Here is a 23096-nt window from a genome sequence, read left to right as displayed (position 1 = left end):
AGCACTGTTGAATGTGACCAATAATATAGAAGGACCATACTATTGAATGTGACCAATAATATAGAAGGACCATCAAATGTGACGTAGGTGGTAGGTACCACAAAGGTTATTAGGATCAAGATCCTATATAGTATCGGCGAAAGGGTTCAGGGATTGGATTATAAAATTGGCACGAGGATCATAAGATCATACTTTTTGATTAAAAAATATGAAAAAAATTACCTATGATTACTATAATTATAATTCATAATATATGTTAAAAAAACATTGAACAAAAGTAATTTTTGAGAAGTGAAATTACTAAAATAATGTGAAGTACCAAATTACAATTATAATATGATGTTGGAACCATCCAATGTGAGTAAAAAATAATAGAACCATCAAATGTGACTAAAGTACAGTTATATGTGATGTTAATACTGTCTAACGTGACGTTGGAACCATCTTATGTGAATAAAAAAAAAAATAGAACTACCGAATGTGACGTACAATAATATATGATGTTGAAACCATCCAATGTAACTAAAAAAATAATAGATTCACCGAATGTGACAAAATAAAGGTTATATATGATATTGATAAGTGACATTGGAACCATTTAACATGACTAAAAAATAATAGAACCACAAAGTATGATAAAAGTACGGTCATATGTGATGTTGATATTACCTCATATGACGATGAAACTGTAAAAAATGTGAGTCAAAAATAAGGGAACCTTTGAATGTGACAAAAATACAGTCATATGTGATGTTGGTATTGTCCATTATAATGATGGAATCGTAAAAAATGTGAATAAAAAATAAAGGAACCATCAAATATGACAAAAATACAGTCATATATGAGGTACTGTTTTACGTGACAATGAAATCGTCAAATGTGAGTAAAAAAATAAGGGAACCATCAAATTTGACAAAAGTACAGTCATATGTGATGTTGGTACTACCCAATGTGATATGGAACTGTCAAAATGTGAAAAGAAAATAAAAGATTCACCAAATGTGACAAAAGTACGATCACATGTAATGTTAGTACAGCTCAATATAACGATGGAATCATCAAATGTGATGTTTTGATAACCTGGTATAGCAGGTTACCTACTTGTGGGTATTGTAGTCTCCTAAAAAAAGAAGGTACTGTAGAATTACCCTATTTCTTCTTGTTCCTTCTTTTTTTTCTTTGAAATAAATGGTTTGTTTCTAACATAAAATATTTTTCAACTAGAAAACAATTTCTTTTTTTGGTGTTTGATTGTATTTTTGAAAATATCGTGGAAAACATTTTCCGTGTTTGGTTAGTACACAATTTTTTTAAAAGTATACAAAAATTAAACTGCAATTTCTGTTCACACCATATACAACAACTAAATCTAGATTCATATTGAACATAGTGCAAAATACCAAATAGCCAAAAAAAAATTCCACAAAAATTTAACAGAATTCCACGGAACCACAATATCAAGAAGAAGAAAAAAAAATGTCAACATGAATAAATTCAACCCAAAAGTGACCGAAATAAACAATGAAGTCAAGTGAAAAAAAAAAAAAAAAAAAACTATATCGTGTAGATCAGTGGAACAAAAAAAGAATTTATTTTTATTTTTAAAAAGCTTGTGAATTTTCTGCTGAAGATCAGTGAGAGGAAGACCTAATCAAAGTGTGAGGGGCCAAGATTTGCCTGTTTTGTTTAATTTTTTTTAAAAAATTGTTTTGTTTAAATATAGAGAGAGAGAAACATCCAAACACACCGTACAACTGTATCACTCTAATACTCTATAATATATGGCAGTTTGGGCTGAGCTATTCATGGCCCAAAATGGTGCAAACTAATCTTTTAGCCCACAACTTTGGAAAGTTTTTTTTTTTTTAATTGAAACTTTGGAAGAGCCCAAACATTTTCTGCAAATTTAATTCATATTGGGGATATGGTAGCCGATTCCAGCTAGAAATAGAATAGATAAAAATCTCATTTACACTGTACAATATTTTGAGATTTGAGAGCTGAAAAAAAGAAGCATTCTGTTCAAAATCCGTACTTTCCTCAACTCCACAGGTAAGGTAACCAAGTCTCCTTCTTTCCCTATCTAAATTTTGCACTCTCGCTATTTTCTTTGGCAGCCAAAGATGGGTTCTTTTCTGGGTCTTGTATTGTTTGATGAAATTGCTGATTTTGTTGTCTTTAGGGAACAAAAAAAAAAAGATGTCATCTTTGGGAACTTCGAAGGGAATTCTGGAGATTGCGAAGTTCGGGGTTTATGTGACCATTCCCATTGTTCTTATGTACACTTTCGCTAACAACACCAAGAATCTCCAGAAGTTCATGGGAAACGTAATCTCTCTCTCTCTCTCTCTCCCTCTCCTTTGGACTATAATTCTTTGTTTTGAAAATTTATTTTTCCTATTTATGGATCACGATTTGAATTAGTTTGTTGTGAATTCAGTTAGGGGTGTTGTTTGGGAAATGCCCTTTTTATCTTAAACTACTTGTCAGTTATATGAAACATGAAGCTGTTTACTTTCCCAGATTGGAAGTTTTTGTTTTGGTTTTGCAAGAATTTGAATTGACCTATTTCAATGTGTTTAGGCTCACAACAATTTTCACAAAATATTTCACTACTTCTGAGTTGGCAAGCTGTGAATTGTAGATGATAAAAGTGATGTCAATGGTCGGCCCAAATGATAGTCAATTAAAACCGGCCAACTCAACTACTGTGAAAAATCTTGTGTCTGTAGCATTATATGATCTATTCACCCCCACCCCCCAAGAAAAGAAAAGAAATGCTTGATTTGGTAGTGTGGGGGACATCCATTATTTTGAGTCTTTGTTTTTTTAATTTTATTATAATTTTAGTATTTTGCAATTGTGGGTTTGGAGTGATTTCATGATTGCCTTCACTATAGAATTGGTGCGAATGCAAAAAGATGCCGGACAATAGAAATTTATTTGTTGAGTGTCATCGATGGTAATATTGTAGCACAGATTTTTTAATCATCTTTGAGTTATTATTACTGCAAAATATGATTGTCTTTCATGACATCTCATAAGATCGTTTGCAAATATCTTTAGTGAAAGAATGAGCCTATTATGTTTTCTATTGCTTTAATTGGGAGAAACAACAGTCTCTTAAACCTCAAAGAAGTTTCTAACACCAACAACCATTTCTCCTGGAATAATATAAATGAGTGTTTCAAACTGGTGAGCAAATGAGCTTATTAGATTGGTGGAAGCTAGTATGAAAGGTAATATGTTACATGTCTGTTAGCCACATAAGCAGGAGATTTCTTGCATCCAGGATAGTGTCACTGCACACTACATGTTGTGAAGAAAACTGCACTTTAAGAAATGAGCTTGTGTATGAATTTGATTTGATCACTCCTATCAAGGCTGGAATTTCATATGTAATTTGAAAAGTTGAATTGTTTTTGTTTTTTTATAAAATTGGTGAGTGATCCAATAACTTACCAATAAAATAACTGAATATATTTCCAATTGTTTGTTTTCATAATGTGTCTAATTTATTATCTAATCTGAGCACTAACTTAACTGGCACCTCCTCCTCCACTTATAAGTTCTAGGGAGAGGGCAAGGTCGTAGGTTCAGGACTTACTGTGTGCATATGTAACTTACCAATAAAAAAAATGGCTATTGGCTGTAAGTATTATGACCTATATTATTGTCATGTGGAGATTTGTTTTTATTGCTTTATACTTATCATTTTTTTTTTTTGGTATGGATTATTGTCTTGATCTGTTGTTAAAGCTCTAAATAATGCGTTCTTTTTTTTTTTTTGAAGCGATCTTATGTTGTGTATCCCCCAGAGGCCGAAAGGCCTCCATCACCAGAAGAATTAAGGGAGATGGCTCGTGAGCTGGCTCGTAAGAATAACATCCGTTGATGTTCTTTAGGGGTGTAAGTGATCCTTGTAGGTTTTTGGTGGTATTTAGTACTGCTTTTGAAATATCAAGTTGTATGTAATATGCAGAAATAAACATCATGGGACTCAATACTCAAAATAATCTTTTTTGTATGAATAATGTTTCTTTAAACCCCATTTATCCTTATTTATTTTTTAAAAGCTTGGACATGGTATCTTCATAATAGGTAAGGCTAACTGACATAGTGGAATACTTCTTTAATGATTTATGTACAATTCAAGCTGGCTGTACTTACATCATTGCCTTATTTTTTTGCATAACGTGACATATTTATCTCCATCGTGCCCTGTGCGTTTGTAAGATAATGTGCCTTTCGAATCTGTTTGCCTTAAAGATCTTAATTTAACGCTGAAGCTAGATAAATGAAACTGGACCATTTTTTATAACAAAGCTTGTAGCCAGGTGACCTGGGGAACTATAGAAACATAGATTTCAAGTGACCAATGGATACAAGATGTGATGTCTCTTGTTGGGTTCCGTTTGCAACTGGAAAACATTTTGATGTGACTTGTGGTTATCTCATGTGCATGCTCTCTTTTGAGAATGGGGTGTTTGGTACATGTGTTTGAAAATATGTGTTTTGTTGTTTAAAAACATGTGTGGAAATATGTGTGGTTAAAAAAGTATATAGAAATTCATGTAATGTTGTTTAAAAACTGAAAATGTGTGCTTGAGTAGGTGTACCTGTATCTTGTTTTCTTTTTTAGCATCAGAGTTAACTATAAAAGTATCCCCAAAAAAAAAAAAGAGTTAGCTGAAATTGTTCATCTCTGTGTGGCCATTTGAAAGCTCAACTGACAGCTGGATCACTTTTATCAAACTTTGAATCAATCAAATGGTTGTTGAATTTCATTTTCAAACAAGATTGACACACTCCCCGACCCGTGCAGAGCAAACGTAGGCAGGTGTTGGGTAGAGGAAGGGATGTACCCACCGGTAAAGTTTGTGCGTGGTAAGGGATTTGGCACGATTAAAGTATGTAGCCTTGGGTCTTTTTTTTTTGGATTAAAATTTGTATTTTTATTTGAGTCCAACAAGTTGTTAGATTTGTTTTTAATACAAAATTATGGATAAAGTTTAGTTACAATTTTACTCAATAAAATAAATATTACTATATATTTTGAAAATTTAACTGTTGAATTGCATGTTCTTTAAACTTTTAATACACATGTCAAATTTTGTGTAAATTAGATATTATTTATTATATGATTTATAAGTTTATATTTTATGCATAATTTTAAACAACAAAACTTGTAATTTAAACAATTTATTGATGACATAGTTATTAATCTTTAATTTCTTGAAATTTTGCAAGCATAGAGGGTATAAGAAGAATTTGTAATTTAATAGTAGATTTGTCAAAATTTACTTCTAATAAAAAGATATTGAGTAAGGTTGTAATCTAAGATTACAACCAATTTTATAGTTAAACTTTGTCTTAAAATTATTAGGCTACTTGATTGAGCCCAAAGAATAACATATCCATGAGGGTTCCTTCCCACCCCCCTCCCCCTACAAAATATGGACAGTACACTTACGTCACTTTCATATCTGCAAATTTCTTTTCTAGATTCTAAAAAAGGCATTGGATGACAATATAATTATTTTTTATATTTGTTATTATTTTTTATAATTCTAAGAGGCTAGAATACTAAGAAAAAATTATTAAAATAAAAGAACAAAAGAAAAAAAAAATCTATTGAGGAAATAACTTTGCAAGATGATGACTATGATGATAACATTAAATTAGATAGAATTTAATAGGTAAGATGATGAAAATAAAATTAATTTTGGCTCATATATCATGCACTATTAGCTTTGAGTTCAATCAATTTGAAAGTATACGTTGTTAATTTGATTTATTTAGTTAACTTTATTACGTAAGTGATAATTAAATTAATTATTAGTTGAATATATTCCGAATTTTCTAATAAATATATATTTTACATATTTATAAATTTTATTAGATGTTAGTGTATTTTATGAAAAATAATATAGAAAAATAAAAAATTCAGTTCATAATAAACTATGGTCATAAGCAGCATGAGGAAGAGAGCCAGTCCGTAAAATGCAAAATAAAGAATGAACACAGACGCGGACAAGATGTTTCAGAACTGTTGCATTTAACATAATTCCATGATTCCATCAGGCATAAAATTATATAAAAAGCCGATATCTGCTAGGAAGTGCAATAATTTAACATAATTCCATCATGCATAGTATGAAAGTACCACACTGGGTCCAATCTTTTTCATGTCCAATTTATTTACGTATTTTTCAGGCTTTGATTAATCATTAAATACCATACCAACCATTTGAAAACTGAAATCATTCTGGCCCTTTTAAGGGGTTGAACCTCAACCTTATCTCTATCTCACCCTTTCTTTAAAAAGAAGAAGAAGAAGAAGAAAAAAAAAAAAAAGACTGGAAAAATAGAAAAACTAACTTCGGTCAAATTGACTGTAACTATCAGGACCTTCGTGAAAGGAAAAAGCAAAAACCAAAAAACAATTTTCATGGAAAAAAGTAGGTACTAATTGGGGCTGGCCCTCCACATAGAACTTTCTTAGCAAAATATATTTGCCTTCATACACTCGTTTTTGAGTCTGTCCAGACCGCGTCCATAAGCTCTAAACAACTAGCAATTATAATAATAATAATAATAAGAGACTGAAATTTCTCTGTAAGACTCATGGGAGAAGAAAATCTTGACTTGCTCAAGTCGTCTCCTTCCGTTCACGACAATGGCAGTATTATAGACTGGCAACTGTTACTACAACCAAGGTTTCAATTCTAAGATACAAACCAAACAACATTTCAAGCTCTCTCGCTTTGGACAGGTAAATTTTTACTCACCTATGTTATCAGTTTTTCTTTCTTTTGTACTTTTCCTGCTTGGAACATATTCAGTTGAGTCTGTCTTTTTTTATTTTTATGGTTTCCTAAAATTTTGTTCCTTAATACATTTTTGAATTCTATAGACCCTTTGTCGGGTACCAAACAGAACATCATGGTTTCCAATAGTTAAGTTTTATTTGAAATTTCAGAATTCTGTTCATGCCAACTAGTTTAATTTGTATAGTTACCTTTTTTTTCTTTTTTATCTTATAAAAATTCACTCTTGAGTTATGTTTGTTTATTTTTCAGCTTTAACAGTAGAACTTCTTATGTGAATACTATATTGATGTTGAGACTTAGTTGTGAATTTTCCCCTCTAAATTTTTAATGAAGGTTTGTGGAGGTTTATATCCAAGTTGCTGGGTGCATGAATTTAGTTTATAATGGCTTTGGAGCTCATACCTATAGGGACCATCTTGGCCGTGCTGACAAACCAGGTCATCAAAACAGCTCTTGCTGCAAAGGATGTTCTTTTTGAGAAGGAGAGTTTCAAGGTTCTGTCAAAGCATTTGTTTGATATTGAACCAGTCTTAAAGGAACTGCAGCTTCAAGAATTAAATGATTCTCAAGCTGCAAGGCTTGCTCTGGAGTCTCTTGAAGCAGATGTTAAAAAGGCAAATAATTTGGTTGAGAAGTACAAAAGTCGAGCCCCCTTCTACTTACTGGTCAAGTGCAGACACATTGTCAAGGAGGTACAAGAAGTCACAAGGGACATTGGAAAGTCTTTGGCTGCATTATCCCTTGCAAATACTGAAGTCCTATCAAGGATATCTGATCAGGTGGATCGGTTACAGAATGAGATGCAAAGAGTTGAATTTGAGACTTCACATTCTCAGCTCCAAATTGTTGACAAGTTAGACCAAGGTCTTAGGGACCAGAAACTAGATCAGGGTTTCGCAAATGACATGCTTGAAGAAATAGCAAGGGCAGTTGGGGTGCCTGTTGAGCCCTCTCAGATAAGCAAAGAGCTAGCCAGCTTCAGAAGGGAAAAAGAAGAAGCTGCCAACAGGAAAGAAAGAGCTGAAGTACTCTTCTTGGAGCAGATTATTGAGCTGCTCTCTCGGGCTGATGCTGCAAGGGATTATGAAGAAGTCAAAAGGCAGTATCTCCAAAGGTTTCAGGTTATAGAGCGATATGATGAGAGGGAAGAGAATATCCGACCACTTAATTCTTTTTATTGTCGAATAAGTGAAACTTTGATGGTTGATCCCGTTAGCCTTTGCACTGGTACTACATGTGAGCGAGCTGCCATTGAGGCTTTGTTAGACAGTGGGGAGAGAACTGACCCAGAAACAGGTGAGGTTCTTGAAGACACCACTCTAAGGTCTAACCTTCCACTTAGACAATCAATAGAGGAGTGGCGAGAACTTAATTACTGCCTGAAGATACGTTGTTCCAAGGCAAAGTTATTATCAGGTATGGACTCGTCTGTGGAAGAGGCCCTGAGCCAAATGCAGGATCTTATGAAGGAGAGTTCTATTAACAAGGACTGGATTTCTGTTGGAGGGCTTACTGATATTATAATCTCCATACTTGGAAGCTCACGCAACAGAGATGTGAAGAGAAAGATTTTAATTACCCTGAAGGATGTTGTAGAAGGGCATGCAAGAAATAAGGTAAGAAACTTTCGTATACCATGTAAATTGAAAAGGAAAAACAAAAGAGAGAGAAAGGAACCAAGCATTTCTTAGTGTGCAGAGAAGCAGGCTGCCCTTTTTATTCTTTTTATTGTTTTTTTTCTTGTGCTTGTTTTGTTAGAGCATGCACCTCTATTTTTGACAATTTGGATTAGTACTAGTAAGTTCATGGGAAAGAAGATTTTTATCTAATTTGTATTGATCTCTAAAAAACCCTCTTGAAAAATTTTGTATACATTTTCTTCTGTTATTATTATTATTATTTTTGGGTACAAATATAAGGATAGAATCTCATTTTGTGTTACATATATCCAAAAAAAGAATTTGAAATTCCTGCTAAGTGGATTGTACAAGATTTGATACTGTATAGATTTTTGAGCCTGTGTCCTAGTGAGATTTTTTGTTCTTTCTCATTGTCATAAAAAACTTCATACTTGAAAAAACCTATTTGAATTTTAAAATTATCAAAAAAGAATGGGTAAGTGAATAACTTAAATGCTTCACAATATTCTAAATTGACTAGTTTAATCAAATTTATAGGAAAAAGTGTTTGAATCCCAGGGATGGGATCGCATTATTCCTTGCCTGGGGCGTGACTCAAGCATCTCAAAGGCTGCGGTTGAATTACTATATGAGTTGCTGCAAGAGAGATCTGGATGGAATGTGCCTGTTTGCAGGAAACTCTCTCAGCAATGCAGTGCGATTCTTTTTCTTGTTACCCTGCTAAAGGGTCCCGTTAGGGAGTCAGCAGAGATTGCAGAAAGAATCTTGACGAATCTATTTGAGATAAATGAGGAAACCATTTCTTGTGCTGCTAAGGCCGGCTGGTATAAACCACTTATTGATCGCATAGTTCAAGGTAATAGGATCCATTTACTTTAAAGACCTATAAATTAGATGTTTTTGTTTGTTGCTTATCAGAAAGAAAAAAATTGACATCACTTATTGATTTCATGTTTGTGATTCATGGTAGTGAAGATTCTACCACTTGTGCAAAGAAATAATAGAGAATTGTCATCTAGCGAAATCAGCAGATTACCACAAATTCCGCAATATCTTATTTCATTCTTCCCATAGTATTTAATGGTAATCAATTTTTGATATGCTATATCATGCATGAGAACATTGATAAATTTCATTTCATGGGACATACAGACACTCCCCTTGTTATCCTATTCTCTATGTGTACAGAGAACTGTTCCAACAAATTTTCTTATTCTCTATGGTATATATGATATGAGTTATTCCGTTTGTACTCTTCACAATGAAGCTGCTGTGTCTGATTGACTTCAATCTTTTGAATGAAGGTTTGTCACGTAATTTAATCATTCTGAATTTTTTCAGGGCCAGAGTCTTCAAAGATACCAATGGTGAGAACAATTGTTAATACAGAATTAGTTGATCTGAATTTGAAGCTCCTTGGCGAGGAAGGGGTTATACCTCCTTTGCTTGATATGGCATCCAGAAGCTTTGAATCAAAAGAGTTAGCCTTATCAGCCCTGGTTAAATTATCAGGTTGCCATGCCAATAAAGAGTTAATTGCTGCTGCCGGTGGGGTTCCACTTGTTCTGAAACTAATGTTCTCTCCCAATGTGCGCTCAATTATTGTTGTGAAATGCTCTGAAATACTTGAGAAACTTTGTTCTGAGGATGATGGAATTAAATTTTTCGTTGATGAAAAAGGGACCCAACTTGAGTTAGAATCAATCATCACCAATTTGTTAGCTTTGCAACAGAAGCCTAACTCAGCCCACAATGTCCGGAGGCCTGCCTTGAATGCACTTCTTGGAATTTGCAGGTTTGAAGCAGGGTTGGTTAAGAAGGCAGTTCTCACTGCCAATGGTGTATCTCTAGTGCTTCCACTGCTTGATGACTCTGACTCTGAAATTCGGGAGATTGCTATCAATTTGCTCTTCCTCTTCTCACAGCAAGAGCCAGAAGGAGTTGTGGAATACCTTCTCAAGCCAAGAAGGCTGGAGGCCTTAGTGGGGTTTCTTGAGAATGATGATAAGGGTGATGTACAGATGGCTGCTGCAGGTCTATTAGCCAACCTACCAAAATCAGAAAGATCACTCACCATGAAGTTAATCGAATTGGATGGAATTGATGCAATCTTAAACATTTTAAAAACTGGAACCAAGGAAGCAAAAGAAAATGCTCTAAATGCACTCTTCAGGTTTTCAGATCCCACAAATCTTGAGTCACAGCGTATTTTGGTTGAACGAGGAGTGTACCCTATGCTTGTAAACTTTCTCAAGGCTGGTTCAGAAACAGCTAAGGCATTAGCAGCAGCACTCATTGGCAATCTTTCCACTAGCAGTCCAAAGCTCACTGCTGTAACCAAACCAACTAGTTGCTGGTGCTTCCAACCATCACGCCATCCTTTATGCCCAGCACATGGTGGTATTTGCAGTGTGACAGCTTCATTCTGTCTGTTGGAAGCAAATGCTTTACCTGACTTGGTAAGGCTCTTACATGGAGGGGTGCATGAAACTGCTTATGAAGCAATTCGGACTCTTTTTACTCTAGTTATGGAAGGCTCTCCTCAGAGAGGGGCCACTGTCTTGCATGAAAATGATGCTATAAAACCTATATTAGAGACTTTGACGTGGGGGGAAGATTATCTAAAGGAGGAGGCTTTAGGACTCTTGGAGAAAGTTTTTGTGTCAAAAGAAATGGTGGAACATTATGGATCAACAGCAAGGTTACTTCTTGTTGGTATGACCGGCAGGAATGTCCACGAGGAAGGCCGCCAAGGAAGGAAAGCTGCCAAAATCTTGGCCCTCCTTGAACGCTATTCTAGATCGTCCACATGTCTTGTTCCAGGTCTATTTGGGTGAAAATTTTAGTTATTGGGATCAATATAGTGTTTGCTTCAATTTTAATACAGCTTTTGGCTTTTCCAAAGAACTGGATATTCAGTAAATCCTCAAAATCATTCTCGTTCATATAGTTTTGTTGTCTCAATTTTCTTTCTTTCTTTCTTTATACCCCTCCATTGACAGTTTTGTTGTCTTCTTTCAATTTGTGCCTTCATACAAACAAATATACAATAATGGACCCCCTGCTTCTAAGTTGTCTTCGAACTTTAATTTTGTATTGTCTTAGTTATGTTATAATTTCTTCCGTTCACCCTTCTTTGTATCACTCCCAACACATAATTTATAAGAGGAATCGGTTTAAATTTGAACCGATAACAACTAATTACTTGTGATTTGTTATAAAAATGTTGTTGACGTAGCATCTCTCTTATAAAAAATTTATTGGAACATATGATTAATTTTGTATTTTAAAACCCATTAGTCCTGCTTTTCATATTGTCCTATTTTTCATTCCTTTCCCTCCTCCCAAGCGACCTGTTAGAATTATCCTGTGTGATATTCAACATGCAATTGATTCAATTTCAGGTGCAACTATCACGCCCCAAATCCACTATGATCGAGAGCATGAGAAAACATACCATCATTGGGTTTCATCATGTAAACAATAATTTCATATGATTTTGTTCAAAAAACAAATAATTTCATATGATCAAAATATTAATATGCTAAAATCTCCACAAATGAAGTCAGATCTCTATAAATTTTTATAAATGGTACTAGCTACAGATCATATGCTTCAATTTACCAAGGAAAATATGGTTTATTATCGAACTAGTAGGTCCTGCATTGGTCAATATTGATGCAGAGATTTAAATTGTAAGAAAGAGACTACAAAATCTCGAGTATACATATTTTCTGGGAAAGCTAACAAAAGCCCTCGTTTTGGTTGGTGGGGAGAAAGTAGATGCATTACGGGAGTGATTGAAACTAAGATGAGTTCATAGCGTTTAGAATTTTAAGGATGTGGGGTTTTTTTTTTTTTTTGATGAGGTATTGACTAGTTTTATATATCTGTGAAATTTTATGCATTATGTTGTCTGATTTTTTTTTTTATTTTTTTTTTTTATAAAATTATGTTGTCTTATTGGTTAATCATTGATAACCTACTTATTTGGACTAAAGTTAAACATTGCTGGATGTTAATATGTTATTGTCTTAGATTTGCTCATGTACATGAAAGCCCTTTGTTGTTATTATTACTTCCCAATTTCTTTTATATTGAGCCTTGGATCAGCAATATTACGAGATGCGTGGTGAGAATTTTAGTTTATACATGCTACTAAACCACACAATATGTAGAGATAAGGGCCCAAAATTGTATATTGGGCCTTGGGCTTTGGTTGAGGACGTTGATTGGTCCGAGGACGGATAAACAACAATGAGGATGTTAAGTTCAGAGTTCTATGAGTAACATGCAAGTGGAGAGGTCAAGAAAGGTGGTCCAAGATCTCCTCGGATGAACGAAGCACAGATCAAATGTATATTCTATTGCTCAAAATGATCCTCTAGGAAACTCCATTGAGAGGGGCGTGTATTTTGAACGTACTAGAAGAATGGGAGTTAGGAAATATCTAAGGAAAAGCTGCTGCCACAGCATTAAATGCCCCGCAGCTAAGTTTCAAGTTGCATTTATGTGGAGAAGACCCCTGAACAGTGCTGCCTTGACTATCACAACTCACAGAAGGTCTGAAAGGGTGTTTGATGGGACAAGCACTCGAGTAGTAACTTAAATGATCAACAAGTGTAGGGTCAAGATGGTCAAAAGGGAACTATATAATGTAAGAGATCCTTCATGGATAATGGATTGGAAAATCACAAAAGAAACACTGTAGCAATCAAGAACCAACTCTGTAACCAAACTTGTAAGGAGTATATAAGAATTGATCTCCTCGGACTGTGTCGGGGGTGATATTCTCTAATTTAATTGAATCTGTTTCTCTGTTCTTGTCTATTGAACCCACTTTATTTGTGACCCAACTCATTTTTACCCAGTTTTTCGACCCACTCTCTACAAATTCATCCATTGTTTGGGCTAGGGACTCAAATCTGGTCCTTACAATTGGCGTTATCTGTGGGAAATTACTGGTGTGATAGTGAGTCCAACGTTCAAGTATGGCAGGTTCAGGTCCACACCAGGCAGAATCAATGGGGTCCAACGTGTAAACCACTTTGTGAACTTCGAGCGAAGAAAGGACCGGGAGGGAAGTGTGCACACTACCCGGACTGGTAGGAGCCAGTCCCGGGAGAAGAGCCAGCTCTCTCATAAGGAGGATACCAAAGCTCTGCAACTGGAGATTAACCATCTGAAGAGAAAGTTGCGCCACGAACAGTGAAAGCGAACTCCCTCCAGTTCTGACCTTCTTCTGACGATGAAAAAGATAGTAGCTATAAACATAGATCAAGAATTCCTCCCAGTAAGTCTTTTTCGTATGTCGAAAACCACCTCCTTGAGTGCAGAGACAAGAGTTCATTCTCCAAAAGCTTAGGAAACGACGCTATGAGCAAGGCACTCAACTAGATCTCTAAGTCACCCTTCACACGCAGAATAGAGGAGGGGATGCTCCCTCGATGGTTCACCTAGCCCACATTCACCGTGTATAATGGTCAAACAAACCCTATGGAACACATGAGCCACTTCAACTAGAGGATGGCTATGCACTCAAAAAATGAGGCCCTGATGTGCAAGGTGTTCCCTTCTAATTTGGGGCCTATGGCGATGAGGTGGCTTGATGGCCTAGCTGTAGGTTCCATGAATTCCTTTAGAGAGCTCACCCAAGCCTTTGGGTCCCGCTTCATCACTTGCAGTAGGGTCCTTCAGCCTTTAGATTCCCTGTTATCCATGTCCATGCGAGAAGGGGAGACCCTGAAGACGTACTCGGATAGATACTGGGAGATGTTCAATGAGATAGACGATGTGGCCATTAGAACCTTCAAGGTAGGCCTGCCTACTGACCATGGTTGGAGGAAATCCTTGACTAGGAAGCCTGCTATCAGTGTACGCAAGCTCATGGAGCGGATCAATAAATATAAGAGGGTAGAGAGGGACTAACAGCAAGGCAAAGGGAAGGGTAAGGCTATCCCTCAAGAGAGGGGGGATTTCAGGTTGGACTGATACAACCATAACAGACCTCAGAAGGATTTTGGTGGGCAGTCCAGGTCTACGGCTCCTTAGGCGGTTAACATGGTGTTTCGAGAGCCAGTACATCAAGTCTTAGAGAATATCAAAGATGAGCCATACTTCAAATGGCCAAACAAGATGGGAGGAGACCCTATGAAGAGAAACCAAAGCCTTTATTGCCAATACCACTAGGAACGAGGGCATACGACCGAGGACTGCAGGAATCTATGGAATCATCTAGAACAACTGGTCAGGGATGGAAGGTTGCAACAGTTTTTGTATCGACCCAACAAGCAGGGAGACCAAGCAGGATCAAGTGCTTAGGGGAACGCCTCTTCCAAGCCCCCTTTGGGTATAATTAACGTCATCTTTGCTGCCCCTGGGAGAATTGGATCGCAGCCCTCTAGTGTGATGTCCGTAGCTCAGCTACCCACTGAGGACTTTAGCTGAAGGTTGAAGAGGCCAAAAAATGGAGGCCCGCCTAGCATTGAGCTTTTCAAATGAAGACAAGGTGGGAACCATACAGCCACATGACGATGCTTTAGTGATCACCCTCAAGATAGAAAAGTACGACATGAAGTGGGTCATGGTGGATCAAGGCAGTGGGGTAGAGATTATGTACCTTGACTTATACAAGGGGCTGAACCTGAGGCCCGAGGATTTGACAACCTATGATTCATCTCTAGTGAGCTTTGACGGGAAGGTTGTCATTTCGAAGGGTCAAATTAGACTATCCGTACAGGCAGGGTCAAAAGTGATGGAGGTGAATTTTATTGTGGTGAATGCCTACTCCCCTTATACGGCCATGGTGGCAAGACCCTGGCTTCATACCTTGGGAGTCAGTTTCCTCCACCTTATATCAGAAGGTGAAATATCCATTTGGGGATCGGATTGAGGAATTGGTTGGGTGCTAGTTCGTGGTGAGGTAGTGCTTGATCATCTCAATAAGGCATCAGCCAAGAGTGGAGCCCTCGGCCTCAGCGGATAAGGGCTTATAGCAATCAAAGGGCTTGACACTACCCTCGGATAGGACAGCCGAGGAGACGAAGTGTGAGGATTTAGAAAAGGTTGTTGTTGATGACGACCCAAAAAAATTCTTTCAGGTCGGAGCTTAGTTGCCCCCCTCAAGAGAAGGAAGAGTTGGTAGAGTTCCATAGAAGGAACATGGACGTGTTTGTGTGGAGTGCTTACGAAGCTCTCGGGGTGGATCTAAGCTTCATATGTCATCATTTGAATGTCAATCCATCGGTCGTCCTGAAGAAGCAACAACCTCAGCGTTTATCTAAAGATCATTCCAATGCTGTCAAAGACGAAGCGACGAAACTTAAGCAGGCTAGGGCTATTAAGGAGGTGTTTTACCCTAAATGGCTGGCCAATACTGTGGTGGTGAAGAAGAAAAGTGGGAAGTGGCAAGTATGTGTAGACTTCACTGACTTGAACAAGGCCTGTCCAAAGGACCCTTTCCCTATGCCTCGGATTGATCAGTTAGTTGACGCGACGATTGGTCATCCTCGAATAAGCTTCCTGGATGTCTTCCAGGGTACCATCAGATACTTTTAGCTCTGGATGACCTGGAGAAGATAGCCTTTGTCACCCTTATTAGGAATTACCACTACAAAGTGATGCCTTTTGGTCTAAAGAATGTAGGACCTACCTATCAGAGGATGATGACCAGGATGTTTGAGCCTCAGCTAGGAAAAGCATTGAGATCTATATAGACGACATGATGGTTAAGAGTAAAGTGGAGTCCGGGCACATTAATGACCTCGGGAATATCTTTGAGATCTTAAGGAGACACAAACTATGACTTAATGCTTCAAAATGCTCTTTTGGTGTCAGATTGGGGAAGTTCTTAGGGTATATAGTCACTCACTGCAAAATTGAAGTCAATCCTGATCAAATAAGGGCAATTAACAATTTACAACCACCTCGGAACCCTAAAGAGGTCTAGAAGTTAACAGGAATGACTGTTGCTTTAAACCGATTTATCTCTCGGTTAGCAGACAGGTGTAGACCCTTCTTCCAGTTGTTGAACAAGTGGAAGGGATTTGAATGGATCGAGGAGTGTGTCCTAGCCTTCCAACAACTGAAGGAATACCTTTCTCGACCACCCATTATGTCAAGGCCCGAGGTGAATGAAGTTTTGTTTGCTTATATTGCGGTGGCCCCCCACGCGGTGAGCTTGGTGCTGATACGGGTTGATAGTGGGGTATAGAGACCAGTTTACTATGTGAGCAAGTCACTACATGAGGTCGAGGTCCGTTACTTGCCACTGGAGAAGGTCATCTTGGCGGTGGTGCATGCTATACGCAAGTTACCCCACTACTTCCAATCGCACATGGTTGTGGTATTAACCCAACTTCCGCTACGAGCACTACTTTGGAGTACCAATTTCATGAGGAGGATAGCCAAATGGGGCACAATGCTAGGGGCTTTTGACATCAAGTATATGTCCCGCACCTATGTTAAGGGCCAGGTCCTTGTAGATTTGGTGGCCGAGTTTGCTGAATCCCCATTAAGAAACGAAATAGAAAGCCGAGGCATGGATAAAAAATCAATTGGCATGGTCTCCCTGCAGGAGCCTTTATCATGGAAAATATATGTCGATGGTGTAGCAAATCAAAGGGGCTCTGGAGTGGGGCTTGTCCTAATATCACTTGAGAAGATCACTATCGAAAAATCTTTGAGATTAGGATTCTCGGCCACCAACAATGAAGCCGAGTATGAAGCTCTGCTAATAGGGATGGCCATGGTTCACAAAATGGGTGGAAAGGTCGTGGAGATATTCTTGGATTCCAGATTGGTCGTAAACCAAATGGGAGGGGAGTTAGAGGCTAGGGACGTGAGGATGCAAGAATATTTGAATCGAGTTAGGCGCCTGCAGTCAGGGTTCCAGTCTTTCAGTTTGTTGCATATCCTTAGGAACAGAAACACCCATGCTGACTCTCTAGCCACTCTTGCAACCTCCTCGGCACAAGATCTACCTCGGATCATCCTCATTGAAGACTTACACCAGCCTACCGAGGGGAAAGAAGAAACGGCCTGCGTCCATTAGATCAAGGTGGGGCCCAGCTGGATGGACCCTATAGTGCTATTCCTTAAGGAAGACGTCTTACCCAAGAACAAGTCAGAAGTTGACAAGGTACAAAGAAAGACTCCTCGATTTTGGCTGTCCGAGGACCAAAAATTGTACTAGTGCTTTTTCTTTAGGCCATACTTGCCGTGCATTCATCCTAAGGCGTCGAAACTACTTTTGGAGGAATTGCATGAAGGGATTTGTGGGAGCCACACAGAAGGCAAGTCTTTATCTCACAGAGCCCTTACGCAAGAATACCAGTAGCTGAACATGCAAAAAGAAGCACTAGAGTATGTTAAGAAGTGTGACCAATGCCAAAGATTTGCCCCAAATATCCATCAACCTGGAGGGGTCCTTAATCCTTTGTCTAGCCCTTGGCCCTTTACTCAATGGGGCTTGGATATTGTTGGACCTTTTCCTAAGGCAGCAGGGAACAAGAGGTATTTGCTAGTTAGCACGGATTACTTCACCAAGTGGGTTACTGGAGAAGAGCTTAGACTTAGTTGAAGAACAAAGAGAGAATGCCATGATCCAACTGGTTTATTATCAATACAAGCTCAAGTAAGGGTATGATGCCAACATTAAGCTAAGGCCATTGGCCCCTAGAGACTTGGTATTAAGAAAGGTTCTAGAAACTGCTAAGAACCTAGCCTAGGGAAAGTTAAAGCCTAATTGGGAAGGGCCATATCGCATCACTTCAGTAGCTGGAATAGGTGCGTATTGTCTCGAAAATCTAGATGGGAGTGTTGTACCACACCCTTGGAATGTAAATAACTTGAAAAGATATTACTACTAATGAAAGCTTTCCTTGTCACATTCTCGTCTATTACATTATCTATTGAGTTCCTTATTATTATTGTTATCCTAAATATTAAACAGAACCTTAGCTATGCATGATCCCTCAGACCATCTGTTTTGGGTAAATTAATACTTAATGACATCTTCCTTAGTATTAAACAGAATCTTAGTTATACCTGGTCCCTCGCACCACCTACTTTGGGAAAATTAATACTTAATGACATCTTCCCAAGTATTAAACAGAATCTTAGTTATGCCTAGTCTCTCGGACCACCTGCTTTGGGTAAATTAATACTTAATGACATCTTTCCAAGTATTAAATAGAACCTTAGCTATGCCTGGTCCCTCAGACCACCTGCTTTAGGAAAATTAGTACTTAATGACACATTCCTAAGTATTAAATAAAACCTTAGCTATGTTTGGTCCCTCGGACCATCTGCTTTGGGAAAATTAGTACTTAATGACACCTTCCTAAGTATTAAACAAAACCTTAGTTATGCCTGGTCCCTCGGACCACCTGCTTTGGGAAAATCAATACTTAGTGACATCTTTTATTTTCCTAAGTGTTAAACAAAACCTTAGCTATGTCTGGTTCCTCAGACCACCTGCTTTAGGAAAATCAATACTTAGTGACATCTTTTATTTTCCTAAGTGTTAAACAAAACCTTAGCTATGTCTGGTTCCTCGGACCACCTGTTTTGGGTAAATTAATACTCAGTGACATCTGTTCGTTTTTCCTAAGTGTCAAAGCCTACCCCAGGTTACACTCAGCTCCTTGGATCACTAGCCTTGGGTAATTTAATGCTTTTAGATGTTTACCTAAGTGTTAAATAGAATGAAAGTTGTCTGTCTCTAATAGGGGTATGTGATAATTCTCTTCATTGCTGGTACTTATTCAACTTATTTAAATTATAAGCAAGGTATTATTGTTAACTTTCATTAAAAGAATAGCTGTTGTTAACTGCTGTTTGCAATTGAAGTTAAAAGACACATAAAGTAAAGGCACATAGAGTAAAAAAAAAAAGTCTTTTCATTAAATAAAAAAGAAAGTACATTATGTCCAATGGCAGAATGCCACTACAAAAAATAATACAAAGAGAAAACTACAAAAGAAAATCCTATGCTTATGCCTTGGCCTGAGGAGGGTTCTCTTTGAAATCAGCAGCCTTGGACTTGGACTCCACTTCTTTAGCCTTGGAGACCATGTCCCTGATCGTGAGCGCGTCCTTGGACTGTTTGGCCTCGGCCGGTGGCTGAACCTCCTTGCCCTTTCCAACCCCTACTGGGACCTTATCAACATCAGGAAGAGGGGCTTGGATAGAGGGTAGCGGCTCAGGAGGAGGGAGCGTTGCTGGAACTTCTCGGATGTCCTCCGGGAAGAAAACATTCTCAACCTTCCTAAGCTTGGAGTCCATAGGGACTCCCGCCCAATTGAGCGCTTCAGCCCATGTCTTGGTGGAACAATCCCTACATGCTTCAGCTACCTCTTCTACCAACCGGGTCTCCGTTTCCAACACCCCACGCTCCTAGGACGCTGTCTCTGCAGCCTCAGAAGCTTCCTTGGCCACCCAGGCTGCATCATTAGCTTTCTCCAGCTCAGCCTTAAGATCTAGGACCAGCTGTCTCGAGGTGGCCAGTTCTATCTCAGTCATGGAAGCTGCTTACGCTGGTCTTTGGCCTGCATTTCCACATTCTTTAAACCCGCCTCGGCACTTAGGCGAGCCTTGTCCACTTCTTTCAGCTTCTCGGACAGCTCTGCTTGTTCTTGTTTGAGGGCCCCTAAGGACTTCTCAACATCAGCATGGGAGAGGGCCTCAACCCTAGCCTCATTACGGGTGTCGCGGACCCACTCCTCGGCCATAAAAACTTGTTGAGTAACCTACACAAAAACAACGAAAGAATCCCACGAATAAAAAAGTAGAGAAATAACGAAAGTGCAGCTTAGCATTTAATTCAAAGATATGTTAGATTGCTTACCATAGCGAGGCCCTTCTTCAGGGACAAGAAGAGGTCAGGCTACTTGAAGCACTTGTAAGCCTTCATATATCTGGAGAGGAGAAGTGGCTACTCTAAGGCTTCAGCAATGTAGCCTGAACACCCCCTTTGGAAGTCCTGAACTGAAGCGTCCTAGGGGATGGCGGTGCCATCCAGCTCTAGTCAGGGAGCCCAAGTACGCTGCAATCGGTGCACATCAGCCCTAAGGGAATCCTCTTTGCTTTCCACAGAGGAGCCCTTCTTCTCTCTTACAGTTTTTTACTGCTTCACCCCCTTTGGAGGAACCACCTCACCCTCCTCCAACTCCTGCACCTTCCTTTTCTTCTTCAAGTCAGGATAGAGGAGCAGTCCGATTGAAGTCACAGGGAGAGGAGGAGGAGGTGAGAGGTTGGCAGGAACTTGGGACTTGGGGACATCCTTGAACGACCCTCCTTTGTTTCTCGTAGTGAGGAGACCCTTCAATCCTTTCCTTGGTTTGATGTTCATCTCTTCTTTCTCTTCAAAATTAGGATCAACACGGGCAATAATGAGCCTGGGAGATTGGGCAGCAGATTGCCTGTCTAACTTGTCCTCAGAATCCGGGAGTTGGATTATAGGACTTGCCTTTCTTCCTTGCCTTCCTCGAGATAAAACTGGTCAATCTCGGCCTCGAGGGATAGACGCGAAGAAGCTATTTCCTCCCTCAGCGTGGCTACTACTCGCAGAGAGCGTTGAAGAGGTAGTTCAACCGGTGGGAGGTCTCTCCAAGTCAAAAAGCCAGGCACAGAAATGTCTATACGGGCTAATCTGGGATCACCGACTCTTATTTCTTGGCCCGCGTCCTGGTATGCTCTTGACAGAGGCTCGTAGTCGAGTATCAAGTGGATGGCTCGCAACTGCTCATCTTCGCTTATGAATATCTTCGACCTTAGTAGCTTGTTGAGACCCGGAATGTTGACCAACCTAAGTCTCGGAGCAACATGCCCTTTATCTGCAAAAAACATCCGAGGAGAAAGTTAGGGTCAAATCAATGAAAATTATCGTAAGGAAAAGGCGAAGTGCTAAAGCTGAAAAGAAGTAAAGCTAAAAGGGCTAAATCCCTTGCTGAGGGACCTAATCTTAGGGTACCCCACCTAGCTCTCCCTCCCGAGTTGGGTTGTGAAAACCGTCATGCCAATCCTCGGAGACGATCAAGTAATCATCCTTCAAGCCCTTGTTGGACTTAGGAAGACACGATACCATCCTAACAGTGTCAAACCAGGACTTCAGATAAAATCCCGCGCTGGCAAGGGAATGACACTCATACATGTGGACGACATCATGCCATGTGAGCCCTAAATTCATCTGCTCATTTAGAGTATCTACACTCCCTAAAACTCCAAACAGGTTGGGAGCACACTAATGGGGACAAAGTCTGTGCTTGATCAGGTAATCTTTGGTCACCCTCCCCATGAGAAGTGTCATTCCTCCCTCTATAAGATCGATCATAGGAATGATGACTTCACCCTCTCTTCTATCCGTAAGAATTCGGTCTGGGGCACAATATTGTAGGGCTACCTCCTGCGGAATGTGGTACCTAGCCCTAAAACCTTCCTTACCGGCATCAGAATCTACTAGGTGCTTAAACCTACCCATTTGGTTAAACTAAAGGGAAGTGGGTGAAGTTTTTAAAGAAAGGAGGCAAAGAATGAAGGGCCGAGGAGAAAACAACCTAAAAGAAAAATAAAAACTTAAGGGAAAATGAATGAGTGACACTGTAGGAAGTCTTTGAAAAATTGAGAGTTCTTGAAAAATTGAGGGTTCTTAAAAGTTTGAGATTTTTTGTAAAGTGAGAAAGAAGGAGCCCTTCAGGCACCTTACATAGGAAGAGGAATTGAGTGGGAGTTATCTCGCTTAGAATTCGAAGATAAATTTCCACCATAACATCTGCTCCTCATCGTTGGATAAGGGGAACAAAGCGCCGCCTAGAGCAATTAATGACACATCGCGAGCTCCGAAGCATTAGTAATAATTATGGGGCACATAAAGCGGTACCTCCACATGTGTAAACCAAGGAAATGGGTGACCTTAACTCATAACTAATCAAAACCTTACCTTTTCTCCTTGGATAAGAGGGAAAAACCGGAGTTTTGAGGGGCTATTGTAGGGATAAGGGCCTAAAATTGTATATTGGGCCTTGGGCTTTGGTCGAGGATGTTGATTGGTCCGAGGACAGATAAACAAAAATGAGGATGTCAAGTTCAGAGTTCTATAAGTAACATGCAAGTGGAGAGTTCAAGAAAGGTGGTCCGAGGAGGATTGTCTCCTCGGATGATCAAAGCACAGATCAAATGCATATTCTATCGCTCAAAATGACCCTCCAGGAAACTCCACTAAGAGGGGCGTGCATTTTGAACGTACTGGAAGAATGTGAGCTAGGAAATATCTAAGGAAGCTGCTACCACCGCATTAAATGCCCTGAACAGTGCTGCCTTAACTACCACAACTCACAGAAAGCCTAAAAGGGTATCTGATGAGACAAACACTCGAGTAGTAGCTTAAATAATCAACAAGTGTAGGATCAAGATGGTCAAAAGGGAACTACATAATGTAAGAGATCCTCCATGGATAATGGATCGGAAAATCACAAAAGAAACACTATAGCAATCAAGAACCAACTCTGTAACCAAACTTGTAAGGAGTATATAAGAATTGATCTCCTTGAACTGTGTCAAAGGCGATATTCTCTAATTTAATTCAATCCGTTTCTCTGTTCTTGTCTATTGAGCCCACTTTATT

General features: G+C 38.9%; 3 protein-coding genes across 5 annotated transcripts; all 3 read left to right on the top strand.

The window, feature by feature from the left end:
* Positions 1–1928: 1928 nt before the first annotated feature.
* Positions 1929–4078, top strand: LOC115951020. Of its 2 annotated transcripts, none has more exons than XM_031068335.1 (3): positions 1929–2052; positions 2183–2328; positions 3794–4078. In XM_031068335.1, exons 2-3 carry the CDS (start codon positions 2200–2202, stop codon positions 3893–3895), a joined length of 231 nt encoding a protein of 76 aa, XP_030924195.1. In that variant the 5' UTR covers positions 1929–2052; positions 2183–2199; the 3' UTR covers positions 3896–4078. The 2 variants fall into 2 exon arrangements, with proteins under 2 accessions (XP_030924195.1, XP_030924194.1); XM_031068334.1 differs by having other exon boundaries at positions 1930–2057.
* Positions 4079–6243: 2165 nt separating this feature from the next.
* On the top strand, positions 6244–11562 carry LOC115994523 (U-box domain-containing protein 44-like). 2 transcript variants are annotated; one of them, XM_031118711.1, is made up of 4 exons: positions 6244–6775; positions 7167–8449; positions 9032–9329; positions 9815–11562. In XM_031118711.1, exons 2-4 carry the CDS (start codon positions 7217–7219, stop codon positions 11308–11310), a joined length of 3027 nt encoding a protein of 1008 aa, XP_030974571.1. In that variant the 5' UTR covers positions 6244–6775; positions 7167–7216; the 3' UTR covers positions 11311–11562. The 2 variants fall into 2 exon arrangements, with proteins under 2 accessions (XP_030974571.1, XP_030974570.1); XM_031118710.1 differs by having other exon boundaries at positions 6247–6775; positions 9011–9329.
* Positions 11563–14939: 3377 nt separating this feature from the next.
* Positions 14940–15365, top strand: LOC115949878. Its single transcript, XM_031067144.1, has one exon. The coding sequence runs from the start codon at positions 14940–14942 to the stop codon at positions 15363–15365; it is 426 nt and encodes a 141-aa protein (XP_030923004.1).
* The last annotated feature ends 7731 nt before the right edge of the window (positions 15366–23096 follow it).

The sequence above is a fragment of the Quercus lobata genome, chromosome 6, assembly GCF_001633185.2.
Source record: "Quercus lobata isolate SW786 chromosome 6, ValleyOak3.0 Primary Assembly, whole genome shotgun sequence".
Taxonomy (NCBI): domain Eukaryota; kingdom Viridiplantae; phylum Streptophyta; class Magnoliopsida; order Fagales; family Fagaceae; genus Quercus; species Quercus lobata.
The sequence above is the reverse complement of the archived record's forward strand: the minus strand, read 5'-3'. Positions and strand labels throughout refer to the sequence as shown.